Here is a 14,596-nt window from a genome sequence, read left to right as displayed (position 1 = left end):
TAAGGATACTGAACGCCGTCTCGCAGAATCCTGTTTTCCTAAACTATCTATTGCTTAACAGTCTCACTCCCAGAATCATCGTAACATTTGTTTGTGGCTTGAATTTTGTGAAGAAAAAGAACATCTAAGAAACAAACATATGCTGCCACCTCTTCTGCCAAAGACAAGCTTCCTCTTTGGATAATAGCTCTGTGACAATATGACATGAGCTTATGACATTTACATAATGCGAAAATGTCCAAAACAAGATTTGTAGTTTATAAGAACCTTTTAAAGATGATCTCTTTTAACCCTTTATTCATTCATTAAATGAATAAAAGAAAAACAATTCAGAGCTATTGGGAGAAGTAATAGACTGTTTTCTGCTTTTTCTGCATGAACCAAAGGAAGGTTTCACATTGCATTAAAATCTTCACAGGAGAATACAGGTTTGACCTCCAAGCAAACCTGAATGCTTCCTCAACTTAGCATGGCCACAAACTACTTACATGCAGGAATATAAAGATCACTTCTAATGGTGAGACCTAAAGATTAACAACATGCATTTTTGACACAATAATTTGTCATAATTGAGACCAACAGGATAAAGGTAACATGTAAATTATTAATGGTGCAGAATACAACAATCTCCTTTTCAATAAGTCTTTCTCTCAGAATATATGAGTGGACTATAGAATTGGTGCGCTGGCTAGTGTCTGGCTGAACACTAAGGAGATCACAGAGTCATAGAATAGTTTGGGACGGAAGAGACCCTTAAAGGTCAGCTAATTCAACTCCCCTGCAATGATCAGAGACATCTTCAACTAGATCAGGTAGCTCAGCGCCCCATCATACCTGACCTTGAATGTTTACAGGATGGGGCATCTACTACCTGTTTATGAAAAACCCGTTCCAGTGCTTAACCATCCTCTTTGTAAAAAACTTCTCCCTTACAGCTCATCTAAATCAACCCATAGTTTAAAGCCATTTAAAGCCTCTTGTCCTATTGCAACAGGAATAGGACAAAAAACATGTCACTGAAGCCTTCTCTTCTCCTGACTGAGCAAACCCAACTCTCTCTGCCTTTCCCTCTAGAAAAGGAGTTCCATCATTTTGATCGTTTTTGTGGCCCTCCTCTAGCCTTGCTCCAGAGCTGGTCTATGTCTTTCCTGTGTTGCAGAATGCAGAGCTGGATGTCTTACTCCAAGTGAAGAGGAGACCTCTGGGGGGTAGAATCACCTCCCACAACCTGTTGGACATGTTTCTTTTGATGCACCCCAGAATACAATTTACCTTCTGGGTTGCAGGTGCACATTGCCAGCTTTTGTCCAACTTTTCACCCACCAGCATCTCCAAGTCTTTCTCCACAGGTGTTTCTGATGGCTTCATCCTGTATTGATAATGGGGACTGCCCTGCAACACCTTGCACTTGGTTTTGATGAAGCTCATAAGGTTCCCATGGGCTCACTCCTCAAGCTTGTCCAGGTCCCTCTAGATGACATCCCATCCCTCAGGTGTGACACCACACCACTCAGTTTGGTGCACCCTCGGCAAGTTTGCAGAGTTTGCATTCCATCCCTTATCTATATCATTGATTAAGCTATTACACAGTACCATTCACAATACAGGCCCCTGAGGGACACTATTCATAACTGATCTCCATGTGGACATGGAGACACCGACCATCCAACCAACACCTCCTCCACTGAACAGTCCGTCCGTCACATCCATATCTCAGCAATTTAGACAAGTGTTATGAGGGGCTGTGTCAAAGGCCTGAGGCAAGTTCAGACACATGATATTCACAGGCCATCCCTTACTCACTGAGGGAGTCACTCCATCACAGAAGGCCATTGGGTTGACCAGACAGAACCTTGGTGAATCAAATCACCTCCTTGTTCTCCATGACATTCCCATACACAGAGCTGAGGCTGACAGGATGGTAATTCCCAACCTTCTTTCTCACTTTTTTTTTAAGAAGTAAGAAATACACAATTATACCAAAGCGTCTAATTTTGGCAGAAACAAACCCAGTAAGAAAGTTTTTAATTAACACAATTATTTTATTACTAGTACAAGGGTATTTTTTTAATTGTTGCACTACCAGTGAACTCTAAAATCTTGTTTGTTCACCACCTCAGAATAGCCTGCTATTATACAGCACATCATTAGCAGACAGAAGGAAAAGATTAGGCTGGTGAACGAAGGTTGAAAATAGTCACAACAAAGAGCGTCTCTTTCCAAAAATACTCATTTTCCAGTAACAGGACATTGTGTATGAACCATTTCCCTTACGATGGAGGAAACAGCAGAGGTGTTTAAACCTTTTTTAAATACAGATAAGGAAAGCTGACACTGAAGCTGGAACACTTCTCCTCTTATGCAAATTCTTCATACACACACCTTCAATGTGTTTTACATTAATTCGCTCCACGTCAGACATAAGCCTTTAAGATGTCAAGAAGTCAGACAATGAGAATACTCAAGTTGTTTTCTGTAAATGAATAGCTTCTAAGAGAATTAAAAATGCACAAGAATTTCTAAGAGCCAATTACAGATGTTTAGCTGAAACTGGCTCACATTTTCACAACTGAAGAGAAGCTTGAGACAGAGTGCCTCACAGCGGTCATAGACACAATAAATTCTGCTTCCCCAGATAACAGAACAACACACTAATTGTGCAATAAATACTACAGAATGCTGTGTACAATGTACAGTCTACAAGACAGGGATGCCTGTCCTCTGCCTCTACCACAACACAGTTCCTTTCCACAACAGGAAGAACTGGACAATGACACAAGAGCAAGGAGTATGCTATGAAGGCAAGGAGAAAACACACCAATATACAGTGCATGGTGCAACTGTGACATACTGCAGCCTGCATCACACATTCAGAAGCTTCTGCATCACACTTAATTTGGTCTTTCTGCTTTATGTACAGAATACAAAGTCACAAAGTAAAGCTTCTCTTATCACTATTACTGAAACAAGAAACAAGATTAGCATCTTGGATTACAGGGTTTTGTACAACATTGAAAGCAAATACTCTATCTAATCGCTTTTTGGGGATTTTTTTCCTACTGCACATAATGCTTAGTACACAAATGCTCTTCACAAAATCATATTACTCAAATTAAGGAAATCTGCAGGAAGACTTTCAACTTGTAGATGTTAGGTATTGTACCTTTTAATTTTTAATGCAAATACTCTAATTATTTTCATTTATTTCACAGTCAAATACCTTCAATCAATGAAGTGGAGAATTTGACAATAGAACAAACTTCTAATAGAACCAAAAATTCTATTCAGCTAACGAATTTTCCTCAACCCTTATGCTGATTCTAACAAATACACAATAAACGATTACTGCAGAAGTTTTTATTCAGTATCTGTGGCTTGATGGCACTGGAAGAAAAAAACTATGTCTTGACTAAGTTCGTAACAAAACAGAAGCTAAGGCATGGAATATCCATGCCAATGTAACATTTATGATTTCCTGACTGCAGAAACCTGCCAAATTGTATTGTAAGCACTTTTACTTGAAGTTCAAAATGTTCTTCAGATTCTTCTCCTCACAGCATCAATCGGCAGATGTGAAATACCACATACAATGTTGAAGCAACTTTGAAAAGAAATCCCCACCTACAACACCTTTCTGCTAGCAATCCATAAAAGTAACATTGTACATGTGACAGGTCCCAGAACAGATCAGAAGCGATAAAGCTGGAATTATGTTATTGTAAATACCATTCCATAGCAGAACAGAGAACATGTATAAACTTGCACATACTTGGAAACAGGGTACCTGTAAGCTGTAGGAGATAAGCAGTAGTTGAGTCATCCAGACTGAGCCATATTTCTGAGGCCTCTAGGCCATGCCACTGAGGCCTGTAGAGGCTTGTGGCGCAGGTAGAAAATCAGTGCCAAGAGTGTGGTGCACTAAAAATTATAACTTAAGGTGTTAGCAAGGGTCAAAGGGTTTTATAGTTGTTAGCAAGTATAGTAATTAGTGTGGACATAGTAGCTACCTTAAACAGTTTATTCAACAATAAGTGTTTGCATTCTTTCCTGTGCCATGTGCCAATTAGAATTCACTTGTAACTGTAAACTATACAGAGTGTATAAAACCTGCCATCTTCACACAATAAAGGCAGAAATGCAGGATTGACCATATTGGTTGTATCTGCGTTTACTTTGCTGACTTCCCTTCCTTATGGGGTTTCCCTGCGACTTCGATAAGCCAAAGATCAGTAAGGTGACCTAGAATTTACATTCCCCAATGTGCCAAGATGTGAGGAAAAGGACAAAGTGTGTACTATTCTGGTTTTGGTACAGGCATCTAAAACCATATCTTCAAGGTTTTTAACAAAATGTCCTAATGGATTGCTGAACCAACAGCTTAAACATCTTCTGTGCATTTAAATATCTTTGAAATTCAACTGACACTGTGCATAAGGATGCCTTTTTCCCTCCTGCCCTGCAGCCTTAAATGGTGGCAAGGAACAAGAAAAATAAACAAAGCATTGAAAGAGAAAGTAATTTTGGTCACCAGCCAAGGGAGTTGATGTGACCCAAGAACATAAGGCACAGTAAGAACTTCTTTACTGTGACATATCCCATGATTTAACCAGAGCTTTCTGGCACTGAAATGTTCACCAAAAGCCAACATTGCAGGACTGAAAAGAAAACACAATCTCTTTATTACACTATGCTGTCTGCTTGTAGGTGCAATTAAATACAACACTGTCATCAGTCTCACTGTAATGCTTACAATGACAACAATTTCTCTAGAAACTGTTAAGATTAATCACGTCTTAATGATATAGCTAAGAACATAGCAGTGGCTTTAGAAAGATCTGACCATACTTAAACAGGAAATTAATGTAATTCATTTACAAGAAAATTCACTAGTTCTGTAGATTTTGAAGTCTCAGCAAATGGTTGAAAGAAAGTGTTATCTTCTATGCTTTGCTTACTCAAGCTATCCACATACACAGAATCAAAGCATAGTTTGGGTTGGAAGGGATCTTTAGAGGACAGCTAGTTGAACCCCCCCGCAACTCCCAAGTAGGGAGATCTTCAAGTAAATCAGTTTGCTAAGATCCTTGTCTGACCAGACCTTGAATATTACCAGGCATGGGGCATCCACCACCTCTCAGGGCAGTTTATGCCAGTGTTTCACCCCCCTCATTGTAAAAATCTTCCCTCTTATATCTAATCTAAATTGATCCTCTTATAGTTTAAAACTATTACTCCTTGTCCTATTGCAGCAGTATATATTTGTCCCATCTCTCCCGTATTTCTCAGAGGCCTCCATAAGTTACTGAAAGGCTACAATAAGGTCTCCCAAAAACATTCTCTTCCCCAGGCTGAATGGCCTCAACTTAAAAGTCTCCCTTACCTTGGATGGTTCTGGGTTTGCTGGCATTATCAAAGTCACACACCTTCTCCCATTTATCTCTCACTGCTTCAGGCGTCATTGGCTGATTCTTTCCTCTGACAATGGCACCCAAGGATCGCTCCCAGCGCACTAAACGGAAACATCAGCCAGAGACTTCCAGTAACAAAGAAAAGAGCTTTTCACTTCTTTAGACAACTTTCATCTAGGCCACTACCTTCAAGTTGGTACAGTAAGGCAAACAAGTACTCCAATGTAACTCACCAGTATAACTTCAGCTGGACTAAAAGGGCTCACTGCTTTAACTAGCATTTAGGAAAGGAATAGCATTGGTTTTAAGTTTCACTGAAGCTACAACAGACTTAGTACTCTCCAGAAATACTAGTTTTAGGATTCTGTCTACTAAAAAGTTGTAGCTAGTATGTACCTACAGACTTTCTCTTCTGACATGACTTCTGATTTCGACTATTAATGCTTAGGAATCTTCTGAAAGCATGGAAAACTATAGGGAAAAAGTGAAAACCATTTGCAAGCTATAAAAGAACCTTAATACCAGTAGCCAGGACCTCTAAATGGTCTCTGAAGTTGTATTTCAGTACTGTAACCTGAGAGAAACTGGTAAGACAGACGTGAAATTAGCTCCATAAGGATACAGACCTCCTGGATTGTAATTCTAGTACTTAAGAAGCCATGTTGGGTTTGCCGTTAATTAGCAGGAGGCAATGATAAGGCCATACTGGTACCTCATTAACAACCAAGTTTCATTTCAGTAACTTCAACAATAGCCATTCTAATGATGAAAAATGGTATTTTGTCTTGATCAAAGTGCAGATTTTATGCTGTATTGAAACCTAACTGCTCGTGAAGGGCAGAAAGATGCTTTATGTTGCTACCCTGCTTCTTCTAATCTGTTTACCACACTTCTTGGAAACACTACACCAGTTACACAGAACACTTGCAGTTAGTTAGAAATGTATAAAATGGTTATCGAGTGGGAAAAAAATATTAGAAGAAAGCAGAGTGACTTCCTGAATTAACAGCCCTACTTCCAACCCACTGATGGTACACACATAGGCTGAAAGGTTGTACAGTTCATGAAAACAATGCTTGTACTAGATTCAGTGGATTTAGGAAAAAAGTCAAGACATCTCACACACTCACTATTTTTTCTTCTCATAACTCCTCAGTACTGCCTGCAAGCTCTCCTTACATTAATATTTAAGCCAGTAATTGGAGTCACTAAGGAAAATACGTGGGTAGCATAGCTACTGGTTATTTAAGAAGACTAACTGCCTCAGTATGCTTACACATTAGTACTTTAATAGAAGTGTAAGTAAAGGTGGAAAGCAATGAAAAGGAATGAAATGAAAAATTAAAAACATGCCTGTTTATCAGCATTTGATACTTTTGTATCATGAAAAACTGAAGTTATCAAGAAAAGGCAGCAACATTTACTTAGCACCACAAATTCTACTTCAAATTTTGCCCAGGATCCAAGACTTAAAGTTACTTAGGCAGATTTTTATGCTTGTTAGTTCAAAAGCATAACAGTGCACATACCTAAGTTACCAGTTTTTCCCACGTGAAGTTAAATTTTTGACTTTTACTGAATATAAATAGTTTTATCAGAACCCTAGCTTTTATTAATCTTCTCGCCTGAGTAAAAAATGTCTTGAGCATACAGGTAAAGTCTAAAGAAAATTTGCAGTCTTGATGTCAATTCCAAAAACAAGATCAATCCTGCAACATAAGTACTTACATTTTCCAATCCACCCAGCTCCCACCTGCCAAGACAAAAAGAATATCATCAGCTTATGACGTATCACAAAGCAAAGTTTTGGTAATGCTGGGAAACAAAACTATACTCCCAAAGAAACTCAATATATTAAGAATTTCTTAACTACTGCTGGTTGTATTTAACAGTTTAGCTAAGCACCTGAATATGATCAACATAAAATAGTTTCCATCCAATATATGACTTAGCAGGTAGATGCCAATACCTATAATGAATATCATAATTAAGTTATTACTCCTTCCTACAAGCTATTTTCTATGTTTGAATGATTTTGAGAACAAAAATTTCTTTTGAATTTTGGTATGTCTTCAACCTTAAAAGCGTACAGTAAGAATTGTAACAATCAAATTGGTAGCATTTTGAACACAGACCAGAACTTGACAAGGCTGCTACTGCCTGAAGTACTTGTCAAATACTGTGCAACCAGATCAATATTTCTTCTATCTACGCTGCGTATGCAGTTCACACATGGTGATTTTCTTTCAGCAAAAAGTTTAAGGCTGGACGAGATAAAACAAACAACTGACTTTGGGGGAAGGAGCAAAGGGAGGGAAGGAGGGAGAAGAAAGGGAAAATAAAAAAATTACCTCAAACAGACTGCCATTTTCAGCACAGCTCTCATGGCAAAGCCAAACTACTAAAGGAGCAACATATTCTGGTTTGAAAGCATCGACCAGATCTAGAGGAAATTGGAGGGGGGAATCATGAAACAGAAATACTCTACAGTTTCACCTAATTATTTAATCTAACACTCTCTTATGAACTGCAGAACCAGAAGAATTTTATCAATAGTGTTCTGTCATGAAAAGAGAGGCCAAACTAAATGAAACATTTGAAGATGCAATAAATGCAAACATCTCATGAGATACATATATGCTACCAAACCCCATGACATGGCTTCTTGGCCAGAGAGATGAAAGCTTGTTTAACTGTTAGGGACACTGTTACATGCAGACTGTAAAACCAGATAACCTTCCTAAATTCCCATCTGACTGGCAGCCTGAAACAAGGACAAGACAGCTACACATAATCCTGATGGAGATGTACCTGAGCAATTTTCCTTTCAGTCTGCTAGTCAGCTACATAGACAAGACATTATGAAAATAATTGCAACTGCTGATTGTTTAAGAATTATATCATTTGGAAATGCTAATTTTTCCAAAATATATAAAGAATTACCAGCCCAACTACATTTACATATCAACACTATTTTGGGATTTTCATAGACACCTAGCACAATAGAAAGCTATCTGAAAACTGAGACATTGATACAGAACAGTGTGGTTGTCCAGACAGCTCTTATTGCATATTCTATCCACTGTCTGAATAATAACTTTGCTTAATTTCCTTTTTCAGGTTTTAGAATATTATTCTTTCAACAGCAGTAGATATATAGCTGTTCCTCAGCTAAAGGTCATCAAGTATTTTCAATTATAGCCAGATTTTCCCAGATGAAGAGCTAGGAATGCTTATCCTTATAAGTACTTCTTTAACAGCAAAATTAGGTAAACAGAAGTTAATTTTTAGAAGTTCAATAAAAGTAGAAGAAAGTTGAACTCCATTTAATATGGCGTGTTGTAAGTGCATAGCAAAACCCTTAGGCTTTTTCAAAGTATTCCACTTTACGCCACACATAATTTAGTCCCAAAATCTAGCCCTATACTATTATCATTAATGCTTGTAATCCACTCTTAAAATAATTTTAAAATAGGTATTAGAAATAAAAAAAAATAAATAAAAACAAACCCACACAAAAGATGCAAACTGCATTTAAGAGTTCTTAGCAAGAACAAGAATACACGGGTCAAGTTGAACATACATAACAATGTATGACAATGAAAAAGCATAGGTGCTTTTAGACATCTGAAGACAAATAGGAAAGTCCTGACTAAAGTAACAAGGATAATTTGATAAGACATCAGAAAAAGTTTTTAAAGTTTTGGTGTTCCAATCTTTTAAGACTATTTGAAAAACTGGACAGGAATGGAGTGAATGAGATAAATACATCATCAGAGCTGTAAGTATCTTACAGAGAGACCAAAGGATCTCACCCTTCTTAAAACTACTAGGAAAGAAAATTATGAGGTATTTTTCGTCATCCTATGTAGATTAAATATCTTCAGAACTTGCCAGGTACTGTAATCCATTTTGCACTGCATGGTTCATGTATTTGGATCTTCTATCAGCAATTGCAATAAATCACTGGAACCTACAACCTATAAGACTGTTAGAGTCACGACCACCTGGATTATTTAGATCTAAACCAGGCTACTCCAGTCAAACAAAATCAAGCATTCAATCTACGCATAACATACAAAATATATTACTCTCCAATACCCTCTCAGTCTGAAGAATGTGATGATTCCTTTGGCATTGCAATCTCCCCATCATAACGGAAAAGAAGGTCAGAAGTGAAATGAAATAGGCTGATTCTAGAAGATTTTCTGAGAGAATTTCTTTTAACAAAGCTTTTTTTTTTCCAAATCATTTTTCTTTTCGTCATTTGCCAAAGTAATTAGTCTGTCTATTTATACTTACACACAACTGTAATTTACACTTACACACAACTGTCTCCTAAAATGTTCCTTAACTGAACTTCCCAATGCAGTACTCCGTCAAACCAGTTCAAACATTCAAAGATTGTAGCTGCGCAATAACGAAAAATTAGGCAACTCAGTTCACTATCATGTCCTGCTGAACATGGAACCACTAAGTACATGCATGACATGTTGGGCAAAAACCCAGTATTTTGCATTTAGATAATATTGTAACAAGTGCAGACATCTTACGCACATACCTCATGTCACATGCAGTGAAACAAACAAGCCTTTCCACTAGCGTAGGAGGATCTTGGAAGAGATTACAATTAAAGAGCTTTGCCACGTGAAATTGCATTCGCAAATGAGAAAACTTGCTTCACATCTTGTGGCAGAAAGTAAAATTTCCTCACAACAGACAAAGCAAGTAAGTTGACAGTTCAAGGACAAAAAAGATAGTAGGAACAATGAATTGGCAGTACATGAAGTACAAAGGACTTGCATTTTCTAAGAGGTAAGAAAGCTCGTTGTGCTTCAACTCACTCAAAAATATCAGTACATGTAGACCCTTAAGTTATTCACCTTGTGGCATGACAGTCTGGGTCAGCCTGGATCCAGCAGTAGGAGCAATTGTGTTGCAGTGGATGTTATACTTCCGGCCTTCAATTGCAATTGTGTTTGCAAGACCCAAAAGGCCAAGTTTTGCAGCACTGTAGTTTGCCTGACCAAAGTTTCCATATATTCCAGCAGCTGAGGATGTCATAATTATTCTTAGGGGAGAACAGAGGAAAAAAAATTAAATTATTTCTTCAAGTTATTTGACTGTACACAACAGCACTTTCCAGCTTTGGCATTATAACCTCCATACTCCACAAAACAAAGTATGCAAATAAGAAAAGATTGTTGTTTTGCTAACAATCAGGTAACTATTTAATGTTTGATAGAGAGCAAACATCTCACAAATCCTGACACATTGTCAGAGTAGCAGAAACTAACCAAGTCCTGAGGCTTTCTGAGTGATATTGCAGCACTTGGAACGACATTCTGTGACACTGGGTCCCATATAGAGAAAAATAATTTATTTTCACTTCTATCCACATTTCCTTCTTGATATTTTTCTTACAACTAATAAAAAGGTTTCAGCACTCAGAAGAAAATTACTTTACTAAAAATTACTTCCCGTAATATTATCTACCTGGTAATATCTGAAGATCTATTCTCACAGAATTCACCATCAAAGAATTCTAATATGTATTAAATGAATGACAGAAGACAGGAAACTAAAGTCTTGCTCTTTGCTATCCCCATTATTGCTTTGGAGGTGACTGAACTGCTCACACAAGAGCTCTAAAACCACTGCAATTCACAGCTGGTTTGAGGCAAGAAAACATTGTGCTGCAGGTCATCTCAATTCAAAAGACATGGGTCTACACCTTCACTTATGAAGAAAGCCTGTCATGGTTTGACACTGGCCAAATGCCAGACACCCACAAAAGCCACCTGCTCACCCTCCCCTGCCAGAGCTGAGCAGAGGAGAGAAAAAAAAATTAACAAAGGGTTCATGAGCTGAGATAAGGACCGGGAGAAAATACTCCAAGGGCAAAACAGGCTCAACTTAAATGTACAAAGTGAATTCATTACTAACAGAGACAGAGAAGGATAATGAGAAGTAAAATAAGCCCTTTTCTTTCCTCAACCACTCCCTCCTTCCCACCAACTGCGCAGGGAGACAGGGCATGGTTAGGTCAGTTCATCAAGATTCTTTTCTGCTGCTCTGGGAGAGAAGTCCCTCCCCTGTGAGGCCATGGGGTTCCTCCCACGTTCTCCTTGAACTTCTCTGGCATGGGTCCACTCACATGAGCAGCAGTCCTGCCAACACTGCTGCAGTGTGGGTCTCTCTCTTCCATGGGGTGCAGTCCTCCAAGGACAGGCTGCTCCAGCCTGGAAGCAAGGGCCCTCTCTCTGTATCTCTGGAAGCAGGGGACCCCTCTCTCCACCGGATCTTCCACTGAATCACAGCCTTCTCCAGGCATCCAGCCGCTCCAGTGTGGGCATGTCCCCCAAGGGCTGTAGGTGGATCTCTGCATCCCCTATGGATCCCCAAGGGCCCCAGGGGCACAGCTGCTCCACCATGGTCCTCACCATGCCTGCAGAGGAATTTTGGCTCTGGTGCCTCAAGCACCTCCTCTCCATCCTTCCCCACTGACCTTGGTGTCTCCATGTCATTTCCCCTCCCAATGTTCTAATCACCTCTTCTCAGAAGAGAAAAAACTGTGTGTCCTTTTGTTTTGATTTTAAACCTGTTATCACAAAGTCATTGCTATCATCTCTAACTGGCCCAGCCTCAGCCAGCAGTGCATCCACCTTGAGAGCCATCCGTGACTGGTTCTGCCAAACACAGTGGAAGCTTCCAGCAGCTTCTCACAAAAGCCACCTCTTTGATCCCCCTGCTACCAAAAACCAGGCCATGCAAAACCAACACAAAGCTTTATCGGATTCTGTTCAAATCTACTTGTAAAAACCTACTCTATAGCTGAGATCAACACATATTCCATTTTTTTAATCCACCTCACTACCAATAATATAATGCTTTTAACATAAGTAAGAGATGTGTTGCAAGTACCGGTTCAATATGATGAAGAAAAGCTACAAACTCTATGTAAAGCAGGCATTTTCCAGATAGCACATGTCTATCCATAAAGTGCAGAAGCACTCTCTACCACTGTTATCTGAGCAAATACAGAAAAGGAGACAAGGGAAGCATTAGCCTAAATGGATGCAACTCTAGAATTAAGCTGTTTTTGAAGAAATAATTTAATTTTAAACTCCCAGACTTAAGGCTTTCACAATCCTCACAGTTCACTTCCCTGGATGAGAATGAATGTTATTTTTTTAGGTCACAACATGAAAAAACAGCTCACACAGTTTTAAACATGTGGGTACAGTTAAGATTAATATAATTAGTACTTTGATAAGTTTTGTGATAAAATCACAAAAATGAAAAAAAATCTCATTTCACTGCACTGTCAAAAAACCTGATTTTACCAGTCCTCATTAAGAAAAATGGTATTTTTACATTGTTACAACTTCTATTTGGGAGAGTCATAAAAATATATTTGAATATATTGGAAAAAAACCCCTTTAAACATTTGTATGAGGAAATGGAGAGGGGGGATCAGAACTGAAAAGACATTTGAACTGATTTTGCTTCATCCCTGAGAAAGTGAAAGAAAAGAATACAAGACTTTTTCACTGTTTGGGCATGCATCAGTCTGTTATACCCTGCTAAAAAATGCAAAACAGACGACACATTTTTACCTGCCAAATTTCTGATTTTTCATATGATTCCATGCAGCTCGGGTGACCAGGAATGATCCCCTCAAATGAATTCTGTGAATTATATCTAGGAACAAATTGACACCAGTTTAGTAATTCCAGGAACTGTCTCCCAGCTTGAAATGCACCATGTTTCTTCTTTATGACAAAAACATACTCTCTTCACACTCTGAAACTGTTACTAAAAGAATGACAGGATTTTCTTTCCTTTTTGTCTTTTTTTTTTTTCCTTTTTTTTTTGTCTTGACAGACCATTTTTCAGTACTTGTCTGAACATACACTGATCATGAAGGGGCTGCCCACCTACAACACCTCTTGGATGGGGGTCTTCTGTACAGAATTCAAAAGCATTCAAAATTCCTGCACTTAAGCAGACTCAGTCAAGAGCTACAGAAGATAGATTATCTTTGTAAAAGTCTTCTCTGATGGGTTATCATCATCTACCATCCCACTGAAGGTTTTGCATTTTCTTCTGCCCCTTGGCACATCAATTTGCTTTCCTCTCTAGTTAGTTCTCAGTCTTTTAAGCCTGTTTAGTATTCAGCCACTCAGTGCTGGCACTAGGAATGTTCTGCTCACAAAAACTATTGTGTGTAATTCACACGGTTCTTTTTCTTACTGCATTTGGCAACCAGGAGTGGGGAAAAAAACCCCTTCTTCCCCTTTGGAACTACATACACCTACCATGACCTGGTTGGCAACTGGCCACTACGCTTGCAGGCCAAAAGGTAAGCCTTCTCTGCCTTCTCTCCTTTCTTGTTCCCATAGGAGGGATGCACATATCACCTTTCACACAGAAAGTACATTTTGAAGTCATTTTAAAATCAACTCACCCCAATCTTCATCACTTATCCGAACAAAGGAACGGTCTCTCAGGATCCTAAAATGCAACATTGGGAAAACAAAACAAACACAAGATCAATATTTGTTTACACAAAAGGGACAGCCCACACTCAAACAGGACAAAACCCTCAAATATACTCACCCAGCATTGTTTATAACAATATCTGAAATAAAAAAAGGAAACTAATTCAATGCACTTATAAAATACAAGCTTGTTTCTATTTTTTCACCCACTTCCAAATATATACAGACAAGAACACTGGACATATACATCATATCACTTATATTCTATAGTTTCTTGTCCTGATTAATGAATTCTACCCTGGGACAACAATTACAACACAATACTTTAGGACAGGCAACTCTCAATCCCATAGGGACCTCAATGGGACAAAGCCTGAAAGGGAGGCAAAGCTGTGAAGTGCTGGCTGCCTAGGAAACCAACACCTGCAGGATGCAGCCATCCTGTACAGTTTTGAAGCCTGCTTCAAATTTCAGAATGCCCCAACTATGCAGTTTCAGCAACTATCCTTGTTGCTGTAGCCCAAGTGAAAACTAGAGGAACTACAGAGTCACAAACCTGATAAAGCGAACTGGATCATAAAAATTTCTTTTCAGATATCTATTTAGGCTCCTGTTGCTTTTGATTATGTGTACTTTTAGCCATTTAACCCCAAGTTAAAATCACCAAATGGTTTTAAATAGTGG

At 38.7% G+C, this 14,596-nt stretch overlaps 1 protein-coding gene across 2 annotated transcripts in view; it reads right to left on the bottom strand.

The window, feature by feature from the left end:
* Positions 1–14,596, bottom strand: part of HSD17B4 (hydroxysteroid 17-beta dehydrogenase 4) — a 59,636-nt gene that overhangs the window by 36,681 nt on the left and 8,359 nt on the right. For both annotated transcript variants that reach the window (XM_066181369.1, XM_066181370.1), the window contains exons 5-11: positions 14,031–14,052; positions 13,879–13,925; positions 13,028–13,112; positions 10,292–10,479; positions 7,760–7,851; positions 7,137–7,161; positions 5,381–5,509 (exon numbers count right to left, since the gene is read on the bottom strand). In XM_066181369.1, coding sequence (XP_066037466.1) covers positions 5,381–5,509; positions 7,137–7,161; positions 7,760–7,851; positions 10,292–10,479; positions 13,028–13,112; positions 13,879–13,925; positions 14,031–14,052 — 588 coding nt within the window. The remainder of the gene's footprint in view (positions 1–5,380; positions 5,510–7,136; positions 7,162–7,759; positions 7,852–10,291; positions 10,480–13,027; positions 13,113–13,878; positions 13,926–14,030; positions 14,053–14,596) is intronic.

The sequence above is a fragment of the Chamaea fasciata genome, unplaced genomic scaffold (assembly GCF_029207755.1).
Source record: "Chamaea fasciata isolate MVZ Bird 193981 ecotype frontalis unplaced genomic scaffold, bChaFas1.0.hap1 SCAF_4, whole genome shotgun sequence".
NCBI lineage: Eukaryota > Metazoa > Chordata > Aves > Passeriformes > Sylviidae > Chamaea > Chamaea fasciata.
The sequence above is the reverse complement of the archived record's forward strand: the minus strand, read 5'-3'. Positions and strand labels throughout refer to the sequence as shown.